Consider the following 22,805-nt stretch of genomic DNA (forward strand, 5'->3'; position numbering starts at 1 on the left):
TGTGACCATCGGAAAAAATGTATATTCCCTCTGGTAGGCACCCGTACAGACAAAAAAAGAAAAAAGAAAAAGCACATTGCGTTGCTCTCCACCGTGTTTGTTATTCGTTGAATGAACTCTTCAATAAACAGGATGGATAATGCAGTAAGTCTTCAGCAATTATCATGTGAGGCCAGTCTTCAGCATTCAGTCCAGGATGGTTACTTGTTTTGTTGAAAGTGCCTTTGGCGCTTTATCCTTCGCGTTCTCGATTTTTAAGTTACATGAACTGTGGACTTCTGGTGAAGTAAAATGTATCACCAGTGAATGAACATGATTTAAAGTCATCTTTTAATGCAATAATGTCAGCTTGTGCTTCTCATAAACTGCATTTATTCTCGCCCCAACACCTCTGATTGTCGATAATGTTTTTATTAAAATGCTCGTTTTAATTCAGTGATTAGTTAGAGTGCTCCCTGCTATTGATTTTACCTTCCGGCCCGGTGCAGACCCACCTCTCCTGGGCTTAGAGATGCAAATGATCGGAATTTCCCGGTTTTTAGTCGAGCTCACGGCGGCCTCTGATTGATTATGTGTCTCTCTGAGAGGCGGCAGATGACGAATGCACGTGGGCTGCTTTACATGTTCACCTTGCTCACATATGGATGGAGAATGCAAAATGTGACCTTTTGAAGAAGGTCGGCGCTCGACGTCCAGACGAGGTGGAGGAGCCGTTTGTACACTGGCGCGTAGACAGAGAGAGTGGTGAGTTCAGGGGTCATCCTGCATGATTTTAGACCGTGTGTGTGTGTGTGTGTGTGTGTTGAGACAGAGACAGAGCGATAACCAATATCTGAAGCCAGTGTTATTTGCGCGCGTCTTCCCGCGAGACGTCGCGTAAATGATGTTAAGCGCATGTATGACCTAGAAAGCTCAAAGACATTAGTACTAACAGATGATTGCTTTGTGCTATCATTTACAATATTATAGCGTTTTTATGGCTTTTGTTTCCTTGAGTCCAGGCAGCCACATAAATACGAACGTGCACACGCATTTGCACAGACGAGGCTAGATGTACACACCAGTCAAGTGCAAACTTTGTAGTGCAAATGCGGTGTAAGCGGTCTTTAAAGGTTTATTGAAGTACAAAGGGAGTAATGACATTGGTGTTTCAGAGGTGGGGGGGCGGGGGCGGGGTGCTATATTTACCTGCCAAGTGTTTCCCTCCCTGAGGTTGAGATGGGGCTCGACGGACAGGTCTATTTATATCAGCAGACCTGTGAACTGTTCCTAAGAGTCGTTATTTATCACCTTCGCTGTCTGTCTCCAGCAGCCAAGCGGACTGGAAATGTAAGACAGGAGCTGAACAAAAGGTGGATGCCCCACGGTTAAATCAATACTGCACAGCTGCCAGTTTTCAAACTCCCCAAACCGCTGATGGCCGGCGCGCACGGCCTTTGGTTTGGATGCCAGGCGCTGCATCAAAAGCATGAATGGTTCACTTCCTGTGTACACCACCGTGGAAGCAAGTAAAGATCCATTAATTACAGACTCAAACATAAATGTAACCAATGTTTGAAAATACATTTTCGCTGCACCTGTTTGCACCACAATGTAAACTTTTCTCTAAGTTTAAATAGGGAATGGCAAATATTTGCTTTGTTTGTGCACATTTTTTTGGAGTTACAGATGGTTCAGTACGAGAACGGTTGGCTGTTAGAAAAATAAACACGACAGAATAGTCAAAAACCTCGATTTTTGTTAAACACAGCAGGCTGCCTTTAATCTTCCTCTGTCCCAAAGTAACACAATCTTCCTGATGTTTAGTTGAGTCGGCATAAAACAGCAAGCCTGCGAGCAGCGTCTTAATCTTAACCGTGCAGACATAAGAGTATTATCAACTTCCTCTCAGCAGAAAAGGCAGAAACATTCATTTCCCGAAAGGCTGAATTATTCAATCAGTGCCCTCCTTTGTAAAACAGGGATAAGTGTGTAAACAGGTTGTCTCTATCTACATGAAATTAATATCAGATGCCTCTCCGTTTTGTTGTTTATCAGCAGCGTAAAGCTTTTGTCTTGGGGAAAGGCGTGCTTTCCCTTTCACTTGATGAATATGTCACTCTCTTCTTCAGACGTCATGCATATTTCATAGCGTTTTGCGAAAGCGGCGTGTTTGTGCGCCTTGCCGGCGGAAGCCAGGAGTTCCAGTGATTGAGAGAAATCTCTGCGTTTTTCCGTTGTGGATTCACATGCGGCCTGCCACTATGGCGAGCCAAACATCTGCCAGTCAGAGGAGGTTCTGCCCGGGCGAAACACGGCATGATGGGAATAATCACTTCAGCATGGCCCTGACTTTAAGCACAGTCCTGTCACGTTAACAATAAGCGCACGTCGACTCACTGTAGCGTTTGTTTCAACTGAGCACAGCGCATGTTCAAAACAATAAACAAATGAAAAAAAGAATAGATGCGCTCTAAAATGAAGGTGTATCTGCAGGAAAACAGCCGCCAGTGTTGCGTAAAATGAGAAAGCCATGAATACAAATTGGATTCCAGCTCAGTGGAACATTCAGTATATGTTTAAGACATTGGGGATGGATTTATTTATTTATTTTTTTACATAAAATAAACATTTCAGTCTGAATACAGCTTCGTTTTTTACCTCTTGGTTTTCTCTCGGTGGATAATAAAATCAAATAATGCAAATCAGTCAAACTGAATCTCTTTGGAAATGATGTTTTCAAAGTGATCGGATAAACGCCTCGACTGACGCGCCACCCCAACATCAAGCTGGAGCCGCATCAGCACGTATCGTGGAGTCACCCGTCGCTCTCAGGCTGCTTTTATGGATTGAGCCTTTACTCCGCGACATAAATCTGGATAAGTCCTCCTGTAACGCTGCCTATTAATCTGTGCTCTACTCTCGCAGTAACAAGATTATTTCAAACCGGGGCTCCACTGGCAGGAAGCAGAGGAGACAGCCCGCGCACGCCTCACCCAAGGGTGCGTTTTAATAGGCTTTCAAACGGCGGCGCGGAAAGTGACATTCCTCGTCCTTCTGGTTCTGAGGACGTCGGGCCGGGTTCTGTTTCCTCTGCGGTCCAGTTTCTGGTCACAAGTCCAGAAAGTCAGACGTGTTTTTGTCTAAACGCCGTCTCTTGGTGGGACGTTTAGTGGCTCACCTGCTGCGTGGCGCTCTATCAGTTCCCTCATTAGGTGACAGAGTCGAGCTGCAGTTAGTCTGTCACCTTTATAAAGACCGGAGGACGAGGAAGCAGCTGTAAATTGTTAGAGTTACACCTTTTTTAATATGAAGCTCATGAACTTCAGGAGGACGGGTAGTTAAATCTATATATGTTCCTCTATTAAAACACTGCGTGGTTTAACCAGGCTCAGGTCCGCTGTATTGACCCGAAGGCTAATTACATTCACTTCAATCACCTCAAGTGAGAGAAGAGAGAGAGAGAGGCACCCGGAGCTGGTGTGTAAATGCGTGTGCGCTCCAGTTTTTCTGAAAGATCTATTGAAGTCCGCAGCTTCAGGCTGTTTCAATCCAGATTTCCTCCACTTTCCAACAATTAGCTGTCAGGGTGATGTGTGCGCCTCACTTTGCGCTTCATCCTTACGCTTTTCCTCATGTTCTCGTTTCATTCACTGCATGTGCCTCAGCTGAAAGGTGCTTGCCATTAAAAGATAGTCTAGGAAACGGGAAACACCAAGTTTTCTCCATGAAAATCCTAAAAATCTTGTATACATTGTTGGTCAATTGAATTGGATTTTTCAGAGAAGTGCTTTGAACTTTATTTTTCTTACCTTCTTTATCTCACAATCAGTGGATGTCGGTTTTTGCGGACTCCATCACGTCCAGACACGCTCACTAAAAATAAGGTCTGCTGTGATTTATTACTTGGTCTTTATGCCGGTTTTCATCACGTTAAGCCGATTCGATATTGACATCTTACACAGCTGCAGCAGAAAGCTTAAAAGAGACGTGAAACGTCAATCAGGGAGGTTTGTGCCGCTAAGCAGCACCTTCAAAAGGGATGAGAGTTCAAAAGTTTCTCCTGGTACCACATGGAACGATTTTAGTTTTAGAGGGTTGATATTATATATCCAATGCGTCAGCCCATCTATAGCAAAGAAAAAAAAAAAACAACAACAGCCGAACAGCCCCTGAAGGTATAGGATAGACAGAAGTAATGTCGACTTTTCACTCTTCTCACGAGGCTGTGAACCAGAGATGAGAATCATGCAGTAAAGTACCAACAAGAGACCATCGGAGAGAAACAGTTAATGACCTGCAGTGATGGTGTATTTATACAGAGACAGTGAGAGAGGAGACTGTGTTGAAGAGGCTCCCCGGCAGTCCAGACCTCAGCAGCTCTACTGTAAAATGATGCATGGCGACTTCAGGCAGCTCCGGCTATAAGCCTTATTAAGCAGGAAAGTTTTCACTCTGCAGTAATTTAGGACGATAAACCGCGCAACATTTAATTCTGGTGATAATCTGAAGCTACAGACTCGGATCGTACAGTTTGTGGTGGAAAGACACAGCAGGCAGCAGTTTATACATGTGTAATTATGTTTGTCAAGTCTTATTAGTCTCTCACTACTGAATACAGCTGTTTTGTCTTTTACATTTGTATGTTCACCACTTGTTCTCTTCTCTTTCCACATGCTCAGAAGAAAACAGCGTCTGGTATTATGTGATTTATCCCATGTAAATGTGTTGTTGATGCATGTTTGACAATGAAACCATCCGGTAAGATGCAGGCTCATAAGAGACACGTCCGCAAAGCTGCTTTTCAAAGACGCATTCAGTGTTTGAGAGCTGTGTTAGCTGAGATTCAGTCTGGCCTGCGCCATGGGAAAAGGCTGAGTGGACTTACAGAAGAATACATGTTGGTCTGTCTCCTAATATGTTCCATGTGTGGCATGAGAGAAATCCATTACCATAGCAGAGGGAGAGCAGGGCTTCAGTCTGAATAGCGGGGAACCCATTAGTACCGTGTTCTGCTAACGAGACTTTAATGTCTCCTCTTTGGTGGCATTCGCCGTTTCTCGGCAACAGCAGCCTGTCGAAAAGTAAATTTCAGCTCATTTTTGCCTGAAGTTCTTCATTCTTGACGTGTGACTGAACTGAAGTAGGATTTGAAGAACTGCTCCTCTGAAAGCAGATTTCCGTTGACGTCCGCCCGGTAACCAGAGCAGCGTGAGAGCCGCTGCCGCCATTCTCCTGTCGCTCTTTTCCACAGACGGAGGACGCTCTGTCGGAGGCGTGGAGTAAAACGGGGCATCAGGGGAAAGAGTGGTTCAGAGCGGAGGTCCCGCTGAGGAGCCTCAGGAACTTTGAGGTGATATTTGAAGGCATCCGCTCCAGCGACATGAGCGGAGGAGCGGCCCTCGATGACCTGGAGTTCACCAACTGTGCCCCAAGTAGGTGACAAGCGCCACCAACGCTCCTCTGGATAGAACTGCAATAACATGTAGGAGCTAAAGAAATAATGTTCATTTAATCGATCGCTGATGGAAGATATTTAAGAAATTCATTGAGTGTAAAAAGTTTTGACCGTCACTAATCATGTCTTCGAAACTCACCGACCCAATAAATCAGTCTCTTTGTAAATTTCAGATTAAAGTATGGTAACGAATGATGTAAAGCCTCACCAATTCCAGGTGTCTGAAAGCACCTGAATAAGTAATTAACGCGGGAGCAGCAGCTCAGAAAAAGACCAGAGTCCAGCCTCCATTACATAATGTGGATTAAATAAGATTAAATTCATCTCCGTCTTTATTTCATCAGAGTGTTCATCCAATAATCTTCCCGAGGGAGATTTAATTATGCTGTGAAATTATTTTATGATCCTTCAAGCTGATATTTTGGTTGTATAAAATTGATCTGGTCAGTGTTGCGCTGAGGGGAAGAGAGAGGCAGAGCGCCGGGCTGTTCTGAAGGCAGAGCGTTTGATTTCTCCTCGCCGTGACAGTCGCTGACAGTCGCCTTTTGATGCTGATAGCGGAGGCAGATGTTCCAGATTGAACAGGACCTGGCACGAGGCTGGACGCCATGTGGGGCGTCTCTCCGCTCTGCCAAGGCCCTCCTCAAGCCTGACAAACAAACATCCTCACACATGCATAAACATGGACCCAGTGTGGCGATATGAACCGAGACTGACTGAGGCAGACTCTGCACAACCAAATGATACACTCCTATCAACCCCAAACACACACATGAGACAGTGATATGTTTGGCGCCTCTGATCCTCTGTTCTGTCTCGATCGAGGCGGAGCTGGAGGAACGAACCTTTGATTTCCCTGACAGGCCTTCCTCTGCTCGCGTTTACTGTCATCTCCGCCGCCGTGTCCTTCAGGAACGCTGCGGTTTAACGGTTCACAGTCGCTCATCAGAGCATTTTTCTAATTCATCTGCGCAGAAGAGAGCGCGAACGGCAGCTGTTCAGCCCTCAGATCTGTGTCCGTGTCTTTGCAGGCGCCTTGGAGCTGCTGCGCTGTCCTGTAGCCACGGATTTCATGTGTAGCTGCGGCCGCTGCATCGAGTCCCACCTGGTGTGCGACAACAAAGCCGACTGTGCTGATGGATCTGATGAGATAGACTGCAGTGAGTGGGAAATAGGAAATGGCTTTCCGAGGCGTGTGCCAGTCAGTCTTATTAAATCGAGAGACAACTTCCAATCCAGACGCCTCTCTCTCTCTCTTCTGCTCCATCTTTCTCCTGCGCAGACCACCTAATTGGCTCTCCCGGTGCCTGTGATTTCAACATGGAGGCAGAGGAGTGGGAAGAAAGGTGCCAGCTCTTCCAAGACTCTGACGACGACTTTGATTGGCGGATCAGTCACAGGACGCACACGTTCGGAGCCGGACCGCACGCCGACCACAGTCCAGGTCTGCTCCACACCAAGTCCCTCACCGAGAAACACATGTCCACACACGGCAGATCCTGAACGAAGTGACTGAATACATCAGTTATTGTTGATCTCTCACTGAAGATCCTTTGATGTGATACTCCTGACAGGATTGCATCATGCGTCAGTAGCTCTTCAAAGTCCTAGCAGATGTGTTTCATCCATCCATCCATCTTCTGCTCCACTTTCTCCATCTCAGAATCCCAGCTGACTCTGCAGAATGAACAGGAAACGCTCCCATTCAGAGAATACTAACCACAACACCATCATGCATTAACAGATTTGCTTCATAGTGTTATAAAATTCATGATTAGGATCAAGTTATTGCTCAACTTCATCAGCAGAGTTGGTACAACACATGATATTTCACTCCCAGTGACAGTTTGATGAGCCATGGCCATGTGCTCAAGTGTCTTTAAGAAAGACATTAAACCCTGTTTCTCCAGTGTGTGTGTGAATGATAGAGTGAAGGAAATGGTGAATGTGTCTGTAAAGCACATCCAGCCTTCTGATGCAGTAAAATGCAGAGTCAGTAAAATCCGTTTGCCGAAGTCCATCCCGCTGTCATAAATGTCTGTGTTATGTTCGCAGTTCTTCCTTTTCGCTCTGACAAATCTGGGTTCTTGGACTGACTGCGGGCATGGTTGTGGTGTGTGTTAGTTTTGAAAACACACTGCACTGCAATCAAGTTGTAATTAAGTTTATGATATGCTTCGGTTTAACTCACCATGTAATCCTGTAAAAGTGTGAGTCAACACTGAGTGTGCCCACGGTTTGAACTCGTGTTCACATCTTTTCTTCTTCTTCTGTTTTTCTTTTGTACCTCATACATAACATAATTAAGAAAACCCTCCATTATATCTATATTTTTTCACCATTATGTTATTTTTATATACTTTGAACATTCTGGAGATGTTTTTTTCAGAAATACTTTATACTTAATTTGGTGCTTTCTCTTCGTATTGCTACCAGATTGAGTTAAGAAGCAACTAATATTTTGAGAGTTCTTTGAGAAGCGGAACATTTTTAACAACAGTATCTGCAGCTGGATCTGAAGTACATGGGCATAAATTTCCTGTTCTCTTTTCACCCCTGCACTGCAATAACCGCATCTCACATCCTTTCCAGGTACTGGAAATGTATTATCCTTTGTCGGGCATCGAGATTTAGATTTCCATCCTTATGTTTCAGCTTAAGCAGTAAACGTCTCAGCTGTATATTGGGTGTAAGTGTTGAGTCACTTCAGTGCCAGATGGTAAATACTATACCTACAGGCAGCACTATGTAATAAACAAGAGCTTCGGCCATTATTCCTCCTGCTTGCTGTTGTGCAGACTTGTACTGTGAAACTGAACAGGCTGGAGGAAGTCGAAAAATTAGAATGATTAAAATTTAGACGAGGGTTTATTTATTTTTCATTTGAAATAGCCATAATTTGCCTTTAAAGCCATTAAAGCAACCTTGTCTTGGTAGAAATCATAAAAAAAAAAAGTTTTAAGCAGCATCTTGATCTTTTCCAAACCTCAAAGTGTTTTTGAAACAGATTCAGGACACGAGCTCCAAACTCCAATGTCAATATTTCCACTTCCCTCCTCACTGCCGCTTCAATTTCACACCAGAACGTAACACGACCTTCGCTGAAATAAAGTCTGTCAGTGAATAAAATTCAGGCCGTAAGTAACTCTCAAACTGCTTGAGGATTCATTGACCTTTGACCTCTTTACAGTTGTGTGAAAATACCACGTGTACGTTATTTGCAGTCCTCCCTGCATTTCCAGAAATTTGAACAATGCTGTCGAAAACAAAAACATCTCAGAATCTGGAACAACAAACATCGTGTCCTCCTGACATCTTCCGTGTTTTCAGTTTTCCAGCAAAGCCTTTGTAATTACGTCCTGACAGCAAGGAACCGGGAGCTCGGAGATGCGTTTGACGGCAGGGTTAATAAAACATCCTGATCAGTGTCAGCGAGTCAAACTGAGCTAAACACCATCAGACGTGTTGTTTATCCTGTTTACAGCTTCGCTGCTGAATCAATCCTCATTTCCCACAGATTAATTGAACATTAATTGGGCTTAAGGTCACAATTATTCTCGTCTAAACACAACAATATAAACCTCCATTTCCGTGTGGTTTGCCCTTAATTTGAATTAAATGATGCCGTCTCAGATTCTTCAGCTTTTTGGCAATTCGCCAGATGCAGAAAGCTTAAAAATACCACTCCGTGTTTTAGAAATGTGACCTTGATAAATAACTAAAAGCAGTGAGGGAACATTGTGATGAAATAAACTTTAGAGAGTGAAAGAAAACCGTCATTGCTCCAGTGTTATGATAAATAGAACATTTTGTTTTAGATTTGAACTTCTTTTCTGTTGTTTCACTGTGACTCCTCCTCGTATTGTCTGCATGTGGGTTATTGAGTTCATCGCTGCGTCTGATTGGCCAGTTGAGCCTATTGATCGCAGGGATGAATTGTGGACGTTTGGGAAGCAGATGAATGCGTGACGTCGCTACAGAGACGATCAATGAAACATGAGACAGGGGCGCGCAGACATCCCTCACTCACATTATTGGAAGCCGTCGACGTCGGGATGATGGAGCAGCCCGTGCTCGCCCGGCCGCTCCGGGAAAACGATCTGTTTGCGATGCTCAGATGTTACGTTTTGAGTTACAGTAGATGTATTGAGTTTTGTGGGCTGGGAGCTGGGTAAACTGCGCGCCGTGGATCGCGAGGCCCTTAAATCCCTTTCAGCTCATGTGGAAAACTCCCACTTTGTTCTGGCATCGCCTGGCTGCTGTCTCATCTCCATGCCCAGCCAAGCAAAAGAAGCTCTGCAGCTTTTGGCTTCGGGCTGCGACGTTTCAACGTTTCAACGCTGCGGCTGCCTTCTCTTGTTCGAGCAGCGTGTTTATTTGAAGCAAGACACAATAGTTGTGGGATGTTTTATTTATTTTTTTAGTAAAACAAGGTGGTTGAGCTGTGGATTCTCCTACGCCGTCTCCGTTTCAACAGTCATCACTCTGAAATATCACTCGTACGTTACATAAATGTGATACAAATGTGTCTGTGCTGCTTTTTTGTCTCCAAAAGATGGAGGCGGGAACTTCTTGTACATACACTCTGCAGCTCAGAGGGAGGGAGACGTTGCCAAGGTGACGTCCGGGCGTCCGTTTCCCGCCAGCATCGGCCTGTGTCACCTACGCTTCTGGTTCTTCATGCACGGCTCCCACAGGATGGGGACACTGAAGGTGATCTAATCTCAGCTTCATTTCCATAAATGATTCAAAGTCTTTGTGGCAGGTTTAATCAGGTGTAAAGTTTAAAAAAAAAAAAAAAAAAAAAAAAAACAACTTTCAGTTGTTCCATCAAACGATCCATCACGGTCCAACTGGAAGTCTCGTTCCTGTCCTCTTCCACATTAGCCTCTGCTCGCTGTCAATCAGCTGATCCACACAGGAGGGGATGAAAGTCTCGCTGCCAGCGAACGATCCATCAGAGCGCCTCGTCTCGCAAACCCAATTAGCATATCCGTCTTTTCATGTTGTTTTTAGGCCCCTTTGTTTTGCCGGGTTAATTTGACAACAACAAACATGAAGGAAATATTAAAAAAGAGAAAACTTAATTAGACAGGAAGTGTGCGCCACGCGTAAACACAAAACAGACACTCAAGATATTTCCTGGAAAACAGAAAAATCAAAAGATGTCAGAGAAAATCAGCAGTAGCACAAACAGTATCAGTATCGGAAAAAAATTAAATATAGGTAATTTATCTGTACAAATTTAAATGTTTCCTCGACAGATTTCAGAATATCCCGCTCATTGTCACCCGAACCACTCAGGTCTACACTGTCGGACCGAGCGGCGCCCCCCTGTTGATGTGGGCCGCCACCGGTAACCATGGCAACCAGTGGACGTACGCTCACGTGGTCCTGTCGAACCCAGCGCCGTTCAGAGTGACCTTCCAGGCGGAGGTGGGCGGAGACAAGTGGACAGACATCGCTCTGGACGACATCTCCTACACCGCCGAGTGTTCGAGGGGAGGTACGGAGAATGAAGTTCACCCCATTCTTCCACCCCGATTTTCACCTTCTCCTCTTTCCTCTTTTTTTTTCTTTTGCCTCCTTCCATTTTTTTTTTTCTTTGTCCTGCAACATTTGTCCTTTTCTCCACAGTTTCCACATAAATTGTGGCCCCTCGGGGGGAGTGTCGTGAGTTAATGGAGCCCGTTGCTCTGCAGGTCCGTCTACATTCACTGCAGAGCCGGGGTCGCCGCTGAGGGAGAGGGCCGAGGGCAATGAGGAGGAAAAGCAATTACATTTATTTTGTGTTGTTTCCTCACGTCCACCCCGAGGGTTTCCTTTCCACCTGTGGACCAGCGGCTTTTCTCGATCTCAAAACAAGCATCAGCGTGTGTCCTCTCGATCATTTCCCACCTCAGGACCCGTAACTCCTCAACCTCTGACCTGCGCCGCCGACCACTTCCAGTGCGAGCACCTGCCTCAGTGCGTCCCAGAGAGCTGGCGGTGCGACGGGGAGCCGGACTGCGTGGATCAGTCCGACGAGGAGCGGTGCCCGGACGTGGTACCCGGGACCCTCCCCCCTCAGGATCTCTGTCCCGGCGGCTTCTATCAGTGCTCCAACAGCAGCTGCATCCCTTCCATCCTGCGCTGCGACGGAGTCGCCGACTGCCCCGACGGAGAGGACGAACACAGATGCCGTAAGCGACTCTTCTCGTTGCGTGACTTTAAAAAAAACTGTGGTGCAGTTTCTGGGAATAAAGTGAATTTAATCCGGGTTCACTTTAAATAAATAGTGGGAAATAACTTCTTTCAAGTGTGTGACACACCCATTATGAATGGGAGCTTCTTGTTCATCCCTCCAGCGTGTTGGCAACCGAACAAACTTGTTTAAAAATTCAACACAGTTATATCTGTCCAAGAAACATAATGGCTCCTTGTGGATAATCCGCAGACCTCGCTGTGAACTGCTTTCACTGGAACTGTTTCTCACTGCGAAAATATGAACGATAAAAACTGTTGACAGCGTCTTGCAGCAACAACAGCATTTTCTTTTTTTCTCCTGAGGAGACATCCACAGCTATAATTGAGTTAGTTTTCCAGGAATTCAAGCTTGATTCATTTAGTTTTAGTCACTTCTATGGTGTGGAGAGGAGGCAGAAATCTCAGGTAACAATTTATGTATTTTGAAGCTGATCTGTTCTAATCTGCATTAAGCCGATCAGTCCTATTCACTTTTTCTCTTGGATCTCATTTTGAATTCAAAGTCTTTCACCCTGGGATGATTTGGTACCGCGAGCTTTTATATCAGCGGGTATTAACAGGTCTGCTTTAGTTTCTGTTAGTTTTCTTTCTTATTTGCCAGAACTCATTGTTTTAGACCGAACTCAGCGCTGTGTCAGTGATTGAAAGCAGCAGGTTTATGGCGCCTGGCAGTCGCACAATTCTTTTGGAGGAAGACAGCGAACTGTTTGAATTTGCTCATACAAATCACGGTGTTAGCTGAAAATGAAGCTTTAATCGAGAAAACAGCGAGCAGGATGTGATTTATAAAGAAGATGTGAGTGGATTAAAGCTGGAAAAGGTTCAGGAAAACACTGATTTTTACTATTTTAATTGAAACACATTTTAAATTGAATGTAATGCAAATGCAGTGACAACAAATTTAACACTTCCATGTCAATAAACACAAGTACAATGTGTCTGGAGGTTGCAGGCTATTTATAAAGATTCTCTGATTTTGATGGATTACAGGAATATGTGCATCAATTCTATCTGGCAAACTGAACCCTAATCTCAAACAGCAGGTCTGAGTTCTGCTGCAGTGTTTGTCATTGAACTCTTTGGAATCTGTGAGATCAGCCGTCACCTCCTCCATCCTCTCCTCTCTCCTCCAGCGGCTCTGCTGCAGTGTCTGCTGGGAGAGCTGGTGTGCGAGACGTCCTCAACTTGTATCCCACGCCATCAGCGCTGTGACCGCTCGGCCGACTGTCCGCCGTTCCACTCAGACGAGTCCAACTGCCATGGTAATGTCGATTCAGCTAGCTTTCCCTTTGCGCCGTCAACTATGGTCCATTTTTATGGTCTTTCTTCTGCTATCTCAGGATCAAGTGTGTCCATGTGTTCCACTTTAGCTCTTATCTCGATCAGCGGCTCAGATGTTACCATATCAGTCACGGTGACTTTTAGGTCAAACATGGTCCTTCAGTCTGACAGATTTCCCTTCATTTGAATGTTTATTTACATAAAATTTCCTTTCAGCACATACCTCTGTTATTTTCTCTCACCTCCGGTCAGCTTTGACTCAAACTCTGCCAAAAACAACACAAGCGGTCTCTCCGTTTCATGCCTAAGCACCGACTCTCTGGACGTTTTCGAGGCTCTTTAGCCTGCAGAGCACACCTCACAGGTTCCTGCGATCTGCCAAGATCCGATCCATTAAAAACCTCCACTTTCATGGGATTCAGGCCCGAACCTCCCATTAAGGCTGCCTTCAACTGCCAACGCCAAGACACTTTATCATGGGCTGAGTGGAACTTCAGGGCTTTCTAATGGTGTTTAAGACATAATGACTGTTTAACAGGAAGCCCCGATGACCTGTTGTGCAAGCTGCAGAAAAGGAGTCCTTCAAATTGTCCGTCTCATTTAGCGATCCTTCATTATTTGCGCAAGGTTTTATCATTGTGGTGTGGCCATGGCACATTAGCCCTACTCTGAATTCATCATGGCATTTGCATTATCTAAGATCGATACTTTTTTATCTTCATGGATGCGAGTCAGTGTGACACGGTATTCAGCATAACACCAGTTCTTACAGGAAACGGGTTAATTCACAAAATAGTTACTTGGAATGAGCAAAAATCTCCGATGTCAACATTTTCATCCGACCTGCAGAATTATCAGGAAATCATCAGACTGGAAAACCACATAAACATGCAGCAACTCCCTTAAATTCTCAGCCGCGACAGGAACAAAGAGTCCTGCAGCAGATGGTTCGGCTCCTGCCGAGCCTGATCCCGGCTTCACGGAGCCCATCTGGGATAACATGAAGGGACTAACGCCACTGAGTCCTCTCCTTCATGTTTGGACCCGGCTCACCGCCAAAGCACCTTCAAATACTGTGAAAACACACCAGACCGATCTGACATGAGATTGGTGCTCCTTGCATTCCATTAAAAAGAAAAAAAAAAAAAAATCTATTTCTGGCTTTATTTTTGGGAGCCAGTGCTGTACATGCCGCTGCACCGTGGTCATACGTGTAGCCTGTCAGGTGAAGACAGGAACAAGGGGCAGCGCAGAAAGGGAGTGGGAGATTTCATTTCTCCTGTGCAATCTGATATTCTGTGCGCCTGGTTGTTTTCCTTTCTCTTGCAGATTGCCCTCCGATGTACTGCCTGGATCGAGGCTCCTGCCTCGTGGACCAACACGGGCCTGTTTGCGTGTGAGTTAAGCTTCACCTCCACTGGACCACAAAGCATTTTATAAGCAAACAGACCCGCCGTCTTACGCACATTCATAAACAAGCACAAACAGAGATAAGTATCATGTCTGCTCTTCCCGCTCCCCATCCTACCCGCTCTCTCTCTCTTTTGTGAGATTTAAAACATGGAAATCCCATCAGTCTTGTTTCTTTCCCTGGAAAAGACACGCTTCGTGGAGCATGTGGGAATCTGCTTATCCCCTGCAGATTAAACAGGGTGGTTCTGCCTTCATTTGTCCACCAGCGCCGTGTTTTCCTGGAGATTCCTGATGGATTCTCCGGGTCAATATTTAAACACTGTCGGCACTTTCGGGGGCCTCAGTGGGTCCCCCATAGAAACATCATGCATTCATTTATTTTTTGCCACAATACTAGTGTCTACATCTCCTAAATACAATCCAGACAAATACCATAATCACTTTATTGGCTGTCTTTGTTGAAGGTCTTCTACTCAGTATATGAACCGATTTTTTTAAAGCAGCAGCTTCACTTGTCTGTTTTGAGATATTTTATTCCTGAAAGCAAAAATGCAACCTTGAGTCTGCTAATATCAGTGAAAAATCACTTTTCTACTTAAACCTGTCAGGAAATTCAACGTTCCAGAAAGTTGATGGGAATCATGCTGCAGATCTAAAACATTTTTACTACAGTAATGTAGTAATGTACTAAAGTAATGCACAATATGTCAAAAACCCAATCCGGGCAGAGGAACTGCAGCAAATTCAACCCATTGAGGTCCAGTTGAAATGATAATCTGTTAGTCCTGTTTTGTAAATGACCTGCTCTGCGTTTCTTCAAAACATTCATGTTGGACATATAACACAGAGGATCATGTTACTGCACTGGCATTAAGCTATAACTTCTGTAAAACTGCCGAAATTAATTTTATTTCTAGTTCTTAACACACAAACGTCCACTGAAAGGCTCAGAGTTGTTCGACAGTCAGAGGAGCTTTGTAGTCTTTCTTTCTTCTCATCTCATGAATGATTTTTTTTACTCCCTTTGGAGACAGAGGACAATAAAAACACAGCAAATCTCTTTCCTTAATCTCCATTTGGACCGAGGACTCGCTCCTGTGCAGGCTTATCCGTACAGACGAAGATAATCTGCGCAACTGGAGAGAAAGTGTTAAAGTTGTGGAAGATTTCACACACTGACATGAAGTTCCAAGACTTTTCAAAGTCAAAACTCCCTCAACAAGTGACGCTGGGAAATCTGTTTTCATAGACATCATGTCTTCGTTCTGGTGTGAAAACTTGGGAACAGGTTCCATCATGTGTCTGAATAACCGTTACGCTTTTCTACAAAATGCTTATTTTCTGACAAGAAGTGCACTGCTTCACTTGCACGATATAAAAATACCTGCTAATGCTGTCTTCAGATGCTGATGTGGTTTTTCCTTTCCCGTATCGCTCACGATCGGCTGTCTGCTGGTGACATGTATTCAGCACCACATATTTGTTTACTTTGTCTCTAATTTTTGCTGCCGGAGCTCAGCTGCTGTCTGTCAGTCGAGCAGAGACGCTGAGATTCCTGTCCAAAAGCTGCATGTCTTGCACCTGTAATGAGACACTGAGTGTTGTTTTTTCCTCTCTTTATTTGGTCTGAAAACTCATTCCTACTTTTTGCTATCATTATCCCAGTGTCATTTAATTTCCTTTCATCTCCATTCCCTGCTCCGCCGCTCCGTCTTCTCATTAAGCAGCAGGACTTTCCCGCCGCCGTTGTGTTGTGGCGCTCCCGCAGCGGCTCCAGCATGCTGGATCTGGAGCCCGAACCTCCGCCATGGAAAGACACCTCTGGCTCAGTAGCAGCGTCACGTTCCTCCGCTCTGCTGAACAGGATCCACCGGCCACCCGAGCCAGAGACAACCTACTGCCACGGCTAGACTGTCACACAATATGTACTTGGACCCCGTCTGAATGATAATGACCAAGTCTGGGCCTGACGGAGAGCCTTGTGTTTCGCATTAGAAGAGCAGTGTTGTTGAGAAATCCTGCTGATACTGAACAGATGTTGGCTTGGAGCGCAGTCTCTCTTCTGGACGAACAGAAACTCGCTTTTCTTCCCAAGATGCTGCTCGGCAGACCAAACAAACTATTTGCAATCAGTCTGTGTTTCCGTGGTGGACGTCCAGCAAAGAAATCCTCACCCATTTGTCAATATGTCAAGCTAGAGTGTGTGTGTGTGTGTGTGTGTGTGTGTGTGTGTGTGTGTATAATTCTGATGCACACAGAGGTATTTTATTCACTTTATTTTCATATTCCATGACATTTCTAGTGCATAAGAAGTAGGATAACTGTAATGTGATTTAAAAAAGTTTTGATATCTGTCCAGTGAAGATATGTCCTAAATTGTACGACGTGGAGCTGTGAGGCATCTTTAGTCTGGTCATGCTTGGTATTCTGATTTTTTTCGCCAGTTGAGCGTCTAAGTGTTTGGTCATGGTCTCCTCTCTTCGTGTTTTGGCTCAGTTTGTCAGCTTCTGCCTGTCTTGTGAGGCTCATGTTGTGTCAGGTTGTTTTCTTTTTGCAGATCGAGTCTCTCCAGGCCGCCTGTGCTTCTGCTGTGATCATCTCCGTCTCCCCAGTCCTCCCTTTTTTGTTGGGATAGGTGCCGTCTGGATGTTTCTCAATTTCCAGTTTGTAGTTTGCATCAGTGTTGTGTTTTTCATTGTCCCAGTCATAAATCTCATGTAATCTAGTTTTGACGACGTTCGCCTTTTGTTTGGATGTTCCTTCTCTGTAGTTCCTCGGCGGATCGCTTTGTCAGCTGTGAACCTTTGAACCTGGTCTGGACGCCGCGTCAGGAGTCTCTCATGATATATAGAACTATCATGAAATCAGAGTGACCTTTAACCTCGAAGTCGTTCATCTTTGAGTCAGAGTGGACGTGGATGACAAGTCTGAGCAAATCCTCTTGAGTCTTTCTGGGCAATTATGTCAACAGCATTATGGACGGAGTGGCCTTGACCTTTGACCTTTGAGATCAAATTGCCACAGTGTTGATTGAGAGTAGAGCTGAGAGTCAGGTTCTCTGTTAATTTCCAGCCGTGTTGAGCTGGTCATGTCGTCTCAGATGTTCAGCCATCATATTTAAACACCGATAGAATTTATTTGCTGCTCTTTGAATCTGCAAAATCATCTTCCTGCATTTAATTCAACCCTCGGTGTGTTCCTCTGTGTCTTACCGCAGGTGTGATCCAGGATGGACTGGAAACCGCTGCCATGTGAGGGAGAAACCGTCCCCCACCTCGCCACACACACCGGACGACCTGCAGCTGGGTAATAACGAGCCACACACTCCCCTGAGCCGGAATGCTGCGTGTCTGCATACGTCACAGTGAACCGTCTCCCCCCGCCTCGTTCAGACGCCGTGTACGTCGGCATCGCCATCGGCCTGCTGCTGCTCGTTCTCGGCGTCGCCGTGTGTATTCTGGCCTTCTGCAAGAAACAATGTCACTGCGTGTGAGTAACACCGACATGCAGCCCCGTTTCCTCCGATCAGGACTCTGTCCGTGACGAAGGTGATGATGATGAGTGCGTTTGGCTTCCGCAGGAGGTCCGACCCGATGGAGTACGGGATGATGGACGACCCGGACGACGACTCCAGGGCGGAGGTCAGCGCGCACAAACGTCCGATCAATCATCAGCGAATTCATTTTGAGTAACGCCGGGTTCCCCAGCTGTACAAATCTAATTTTTCCTATTCATTCAATAAGTGGATTTAACATTAGAGGAACCTTTCTGCTAAATTAGATTTTTGATTTAGAATTATTGATTTTGCGGCGTATAACTGTGTCTGAGTGTGTTGTATACACACAGTGTAGTGCGAGCATATACACACAATCCATCCAATAATATGGTCGAGAGCATCGACACAAGCTGCAACAGCAAAAATAACCAGTTTAGCAACAGTTTTCTGCTTGTCATCGATACATAAAGGCCACATGATGGGATACTGAGGATTTTATTGCATGAAGCAGGCGGTCTTATCATCGTCCTCGTTTCCAGGGATTTTGACCTGTACTGTATCCCAGAGAATAGACCGATCAGACGAGACACACACTCCTTTTCATTTGAACAGGAGTGTTATTGAGTGATTGTGGAGGATGTGCTGTCTCACTGTGTTTAACGCTGACGAAGACTCGAATTTCGACGCATGTCTCTGCATTCCGCATCTGAACTGAATTGTTTGTCCACATTTGCTTTCGCGTGTCTTCCGCTGAGGACGCGGCTATAAATAGAGAGGTGTAGGAGTGAACTGATATCGCCGCGCCACAGACTCACTTCAACACTCGTTTCGCCGAGCGGCGGAAACAGCCGGTGATTATCGCACCTCTGGAGCGATGATGAGATGTGTTATGGAGGTTAGAGGTGTAATTATGGACCGGCGGCCCGGCCGGCCGTGAAGTTTAATCGTACTTCACGTACGCTCGCACATTCACGCTAATCTGATTTTGCAGACTTGTATACACGACGTTTCTCTCCCCCCAGCTCCCCTCCATGCGTGCCGGAGCAGGCGGTTGTCCTCGCATTAACCCCAGGTGGAGTGACGGTCGGGGGCTCTCCATCAGCGTCTACCCCTGGAGGAGGGAGGCTGGGGTGAGGCGTCTGCGCTCGGCCGCCCGGCCTTTAATCGTCTGTGCAGAAGTCGGTGGCGTGATGTATCTCCCTTTGTGTGTGTTTGTCCGCTGCAGGGTTCAAACGGGAAGGATGCCAAGCTGTCCTTCTCCAACCCACTGTACAATTAACCCCCCGATGCTAATGACGCCGCCCGTAAAGACCCAGTCAGAAAAACGAGGAGCTCAACTTTTATATCCAAGGTTATTGTCTTGGCAGCTTGCCTTTGTTCGGATAGAGCCGTGGAGACGGACAGCAGAGGTTGGAGCCAAGTCGGAGCCGAAGCGGGGATTCGTTCACATCTTTGACCATGTGCTGCCTGTTCGCCGTCATCTCTCCCTCATGTCCTTTTAGCATCGACAGTTCATTCCCTCTGCATCAAACTGGATGAGATTGTTTTAGTTTGCTGCAAACTGGGGGAGGAAATGTTGATGGTGATGTTGTCATGCTACTTCTGCCATGAAAACTCCTTTTTTTTTAACAATTTCAAACTGGAGAGGATCTAAATCAGATGTAAAAAAAGTTCTTTTTCATCTTTACTTTGCGACTGCTGCATCTGAACAATGTGTATTTAAGTTCCAATAAAACTCTGAAGGTGTTATCTACTGGAGCAAAGCTCTGTTTGTCCTCACATTTCAATGAGAAGATCAAGTTCACACAAAAAAAAAGTGAGTCTAGTTTTGTCCAAAGGAAAAAAACTCTGCCTGTAATCATGCCTGTAAGACTTTGTGTTTTGGCCGCATTGTGTTGAAGTGCATCACAGCAAAGACCGGCTGGGGATCTTGTGATTGAAATCTTTTCCAAGACTTTTGAATCATGAGGAAGACAAATCAATTCAATGAAAGGCAGAAATTTACATTTTAAATCATTTTGCTACAATTATTCAAAATAAAGATTAAACTTCTCACTGGTACAAAATGAATTCACATTGTACTGCTAAAAAAAACACTGATTTATTATAGTCAATTTCGCCAAGGTGTAAGAAGTGAGGAGGAGTTCTTGCTTCCTCAGGCGAATACAAACATATTTCAAGGCGTCTGTGAAGTAGTTTGCAGAGCATTCTGGGATGTTCGTAACTCACGAGCAGACATGAATATAACACAAAGAGTCTCTCATTGTTAAGATGTGATTTTAGTTCGACATAATTTACGTGTAAAAGCATTTTTTTCTCCCTCTGTTTGACAAAAACAACTGAAGAGTAGGATTGTAAAGAAGGTTTATGAGTTGTACTATTTCCTGGCCGGTGGCGTCAACCTTCCTGCTTCTGCCGCTTTATCTTTACTGCTCCAATATAACTGTGGTGAGGATCTTCTCCCCTCGATGCTGATGAATTCCCTGTGACTGTGGAATCGTTTTAAAGCTAACATCTTCTTCATTTTTTTTTTCTTTAAATCAGATCAAATGTTTTATTGAACCGGGTCCGGAGAGCTTTGGACCAAATCCCAGAAATACATTTTGGACACTAAATGCAGCCAGTATAGCCGCTTATTAATTGCGCGCTGTAATATTCCCGGCCCCAGAGATGCTCGTGGATGTCTCGTGAATGATGATTAAAGGTTTTTCTTTAGTGCTGGCAAAAAGCAGAAAAACACAGCGCTCTCTGAATTGAAATGCTCCGCTGAACACTCTCAGACTCCAAATGGAGCCCCGACTTCATTAGCGATCCATTTTAAGGATCACAAGTCCAAATAAAGTAGTTTGCCCCTGTTTTATCTGCTAATTAAAATCCATTACAAGTTGACTTCCTGCAGCAGCTGTTTGCGTGCGAGGAGGAGGAGGAGTGACTCTTCTTCCACCGGCGCAGTCGACCCATCATCAAAACTCGGTTAATCTAATCTGTTCGAGGTTTCATGAGTGTCCAGTAACAGTCAAATCTGGAGGTCAACACAAGCACTTGCAAAATTTCTACCAAAGTTTCTAAAGCTTCTACCACACATGCTTTCTGCCTATTAAACTGTCAACAGAAGCGTTTTGTATCAAGACAGAAATCATAGGATATCTATCACTCAAGCTGAGGATTACTGCTGCAGGATACTTGGGTACCGGCTTATTAAATGTTCATAGCTTGACCTAAATATAGATTTTTTTTTTTGCTGTTGTTTTGAACTGACCTCCTTTTTGGGGGAGGTGGGGGTCAGGCTTTTATAAGTTGGCACAATCGTGCACTTAAAGAGCCGCTGCAGACTCTACCCCATTTATAATAAATGTCAGGTATGTGTGTTGGTATCAGCCCACCGGCGCGCTTAGTGAAATCCCATAGACACACTCTTTGGTTCTTTGGTTTTGTTCCACATTGTGAATGTTTAATTTCAGGCTTTGGTTGACCACAATCCCCTGAGTCATTAGCGCTCAGCCTGAAACTCCATCACTGCAGAGTCTCTGCTGAGTCTGGAGGTGGATTCAGGGTCAGACATTTATCAGAGGGCAGCAGGATCAATTTCAGCCTTTGAGCTACTCCTCGCTTTTATTGTTTGTGTCCTCATCTTTTGTTGGCTCACTGCCTTTTTCTCCGGATCGACACTCTTAAAAGCCAAAAGCCGGTGTTTGCTCAGACTGGGTTGACCTCACACTGGACGCAGAAAAGCCTTCAGTATTGAAAAAATATATATATATTATGGCATAGAGTGTTCAACTGCAACACACTTTGACAGTAAAAAGCATTTTACTGTCACTGAAGCAGGAGATCAGGCTAATAACCAATCCATCCATCCATCCATCCATCCATCCATCCATCCATCCATCCATCCATCCATTTGTCTTTCTTCTAAAGCTACAGTTTTGTGCACTTCAGGGTCAAGTGGACTCACGCCGATCACAGCTTAGACAGACTCTCCCATTTACATCTACAGACAGTTTCAGACACCAATCAACCAGGCAAAAAATGCACAGGGAAAAATGCAAACACATAATTGATCATTGATCACTTTCAAAATACTTTTATTAAAAAACTTTTAACAAAATGGTCTTAACAGTCAGATCTCAGGATGCAGATTTTTAAATCTTTAAACAGAAATGCTTTAAATGGACAATACTAATTCTAAAAGTATATTTCAGCGCTTGATTTCACTGTGTACAGTTTTTATGTTTTCATTGTGGTTAGACAATAGTAGCTGCTTAGATTTAAATGAATCAAAACGGACATTCTCAATTTAAATAGTCATCAAAAATGAAAAAGAGTGAAAATTTGAGATCAGTATTGCTAGACCTGCTGAACTGCTTGACGTGTGTTTTGGTGAAGTGAACTCCACTTGAGCTAAAGAGCTAATGATGCTTCAGTTTGTCGGCAAAAACCAAGTCAACACGATGATATCCCCGCGAGTAACAGCTCATCAACTGAAGAATATCCATCTGGATGAATAAAAATGCTGATAAATTCACCTCTTTTACAATTAATCAATCCACAGCTTGCTTTTTCTTTTTGAAAGCGTCCAAACACACGAGCTCAGCCTTTTCACGTCAGTGTTTGTTTGTCTCGCCCTGCTGACATTTGACCTAACAAAACAACAATCGATGCCGTGCACGAACCGCCCCGGTCCCCTGAACGCACCGCCGCATGCAGCCAGACAAAGCCACCTTCCACCCCGCGTGCGCTCACATGACCGCCTGCTGACCGAGAATGTGCAGATATCAATGATTCTTCTCTGGCGGTTTCGTTATTCGGGCGGTTGAATGGCACGTGGCCGAGCAGCTGCAGATCCACAGCCTTTTCCTTTGTGCTGCGGGTAAAGCGCCGTTAGTCAGCTCTTTTTTCGCTGCGGCTATTGTTGCCACGGTTTAGCTAATC

General features: G+C 44.9%; 1 protein-coding gene across 1 annotated transcript in view; it reads left to right on the plus strand.

Moving 5' to 3' along the window:
- Positions 1 to 19,510, plus strand: part of malrd1 (MAM and LDL receptor class A domain containing 1) — a 43,876-nt gene extending 24,366 nt beyond the window's left edge. The window contains exons 21-33 of the mRNA XM_030100093.1: positions 5,234 to 5,414; positions 6,469 to 6,597; positions 6,720 to 6,881; positions 9,993 to 10,150; positions 10,742 to 10,943; positions 11,341 to 11,619; positions 12,817 to 12,945; positions 14,294 to 14,360; positions 17,595 to 17,683; positions 17,770 to 17,866; positions 17,958 to 18,018; positions 18,896 to 19,003; positions 19,099 to 19,510. Coding sequence (XP_029955953.1) covers positions 5,234 to 5,414; positions 6,469 to 6,597; positions 6,720 to 6,881; positions 9,993 to 10,150; positions 10,742 to 10,943; positions 11,341 to 11,619; positions 12,817 to 12,945; positions 14,294 to 14,360; positions 17,595 to 17,683; positions 17,770 to 17,866; positions 17,958 to 18,018; positions 18,896 to 19,003; positions 19,099 to 19,152 — 1,716 coding nt within the window. The 3' untranslated portion in view covers positions 19,153 to 19,510. The remainder of the gene's footprint in view (positions 1 to 5,233; positions 5,415 to 6,468; positions 6,598 to 6,719; positions 6,882 to 9,992; positions 10,151 to 10,741; positions 10,944 to 11,340; positions 11,620 to 12,816; positions 12,946 to 14,293; positions 14,361 to 17,594; positions 17,684 to 17,769; positions 17,867 to 17,957; positions 18,019 to 18,895; positions 19,004 to 19,098) is intronic.
- Positions 19,511 to 22,805: the final 3,295 nt, after the last annotated feature.

Source organism: Salarias fasciatus, chromosome 9, assembly GCF_902148845.1.
Source record: "Salarias fasciatus chromosome 9, fSalaFa1.1, whole genome shotgun sequence".
Taxonomy (NCBI): Eukaryota; Metazoa; Chordata; class Actinopteri; order Blenniiformes; family Blenniidae; genus Salarias; species Salarias fasciatus.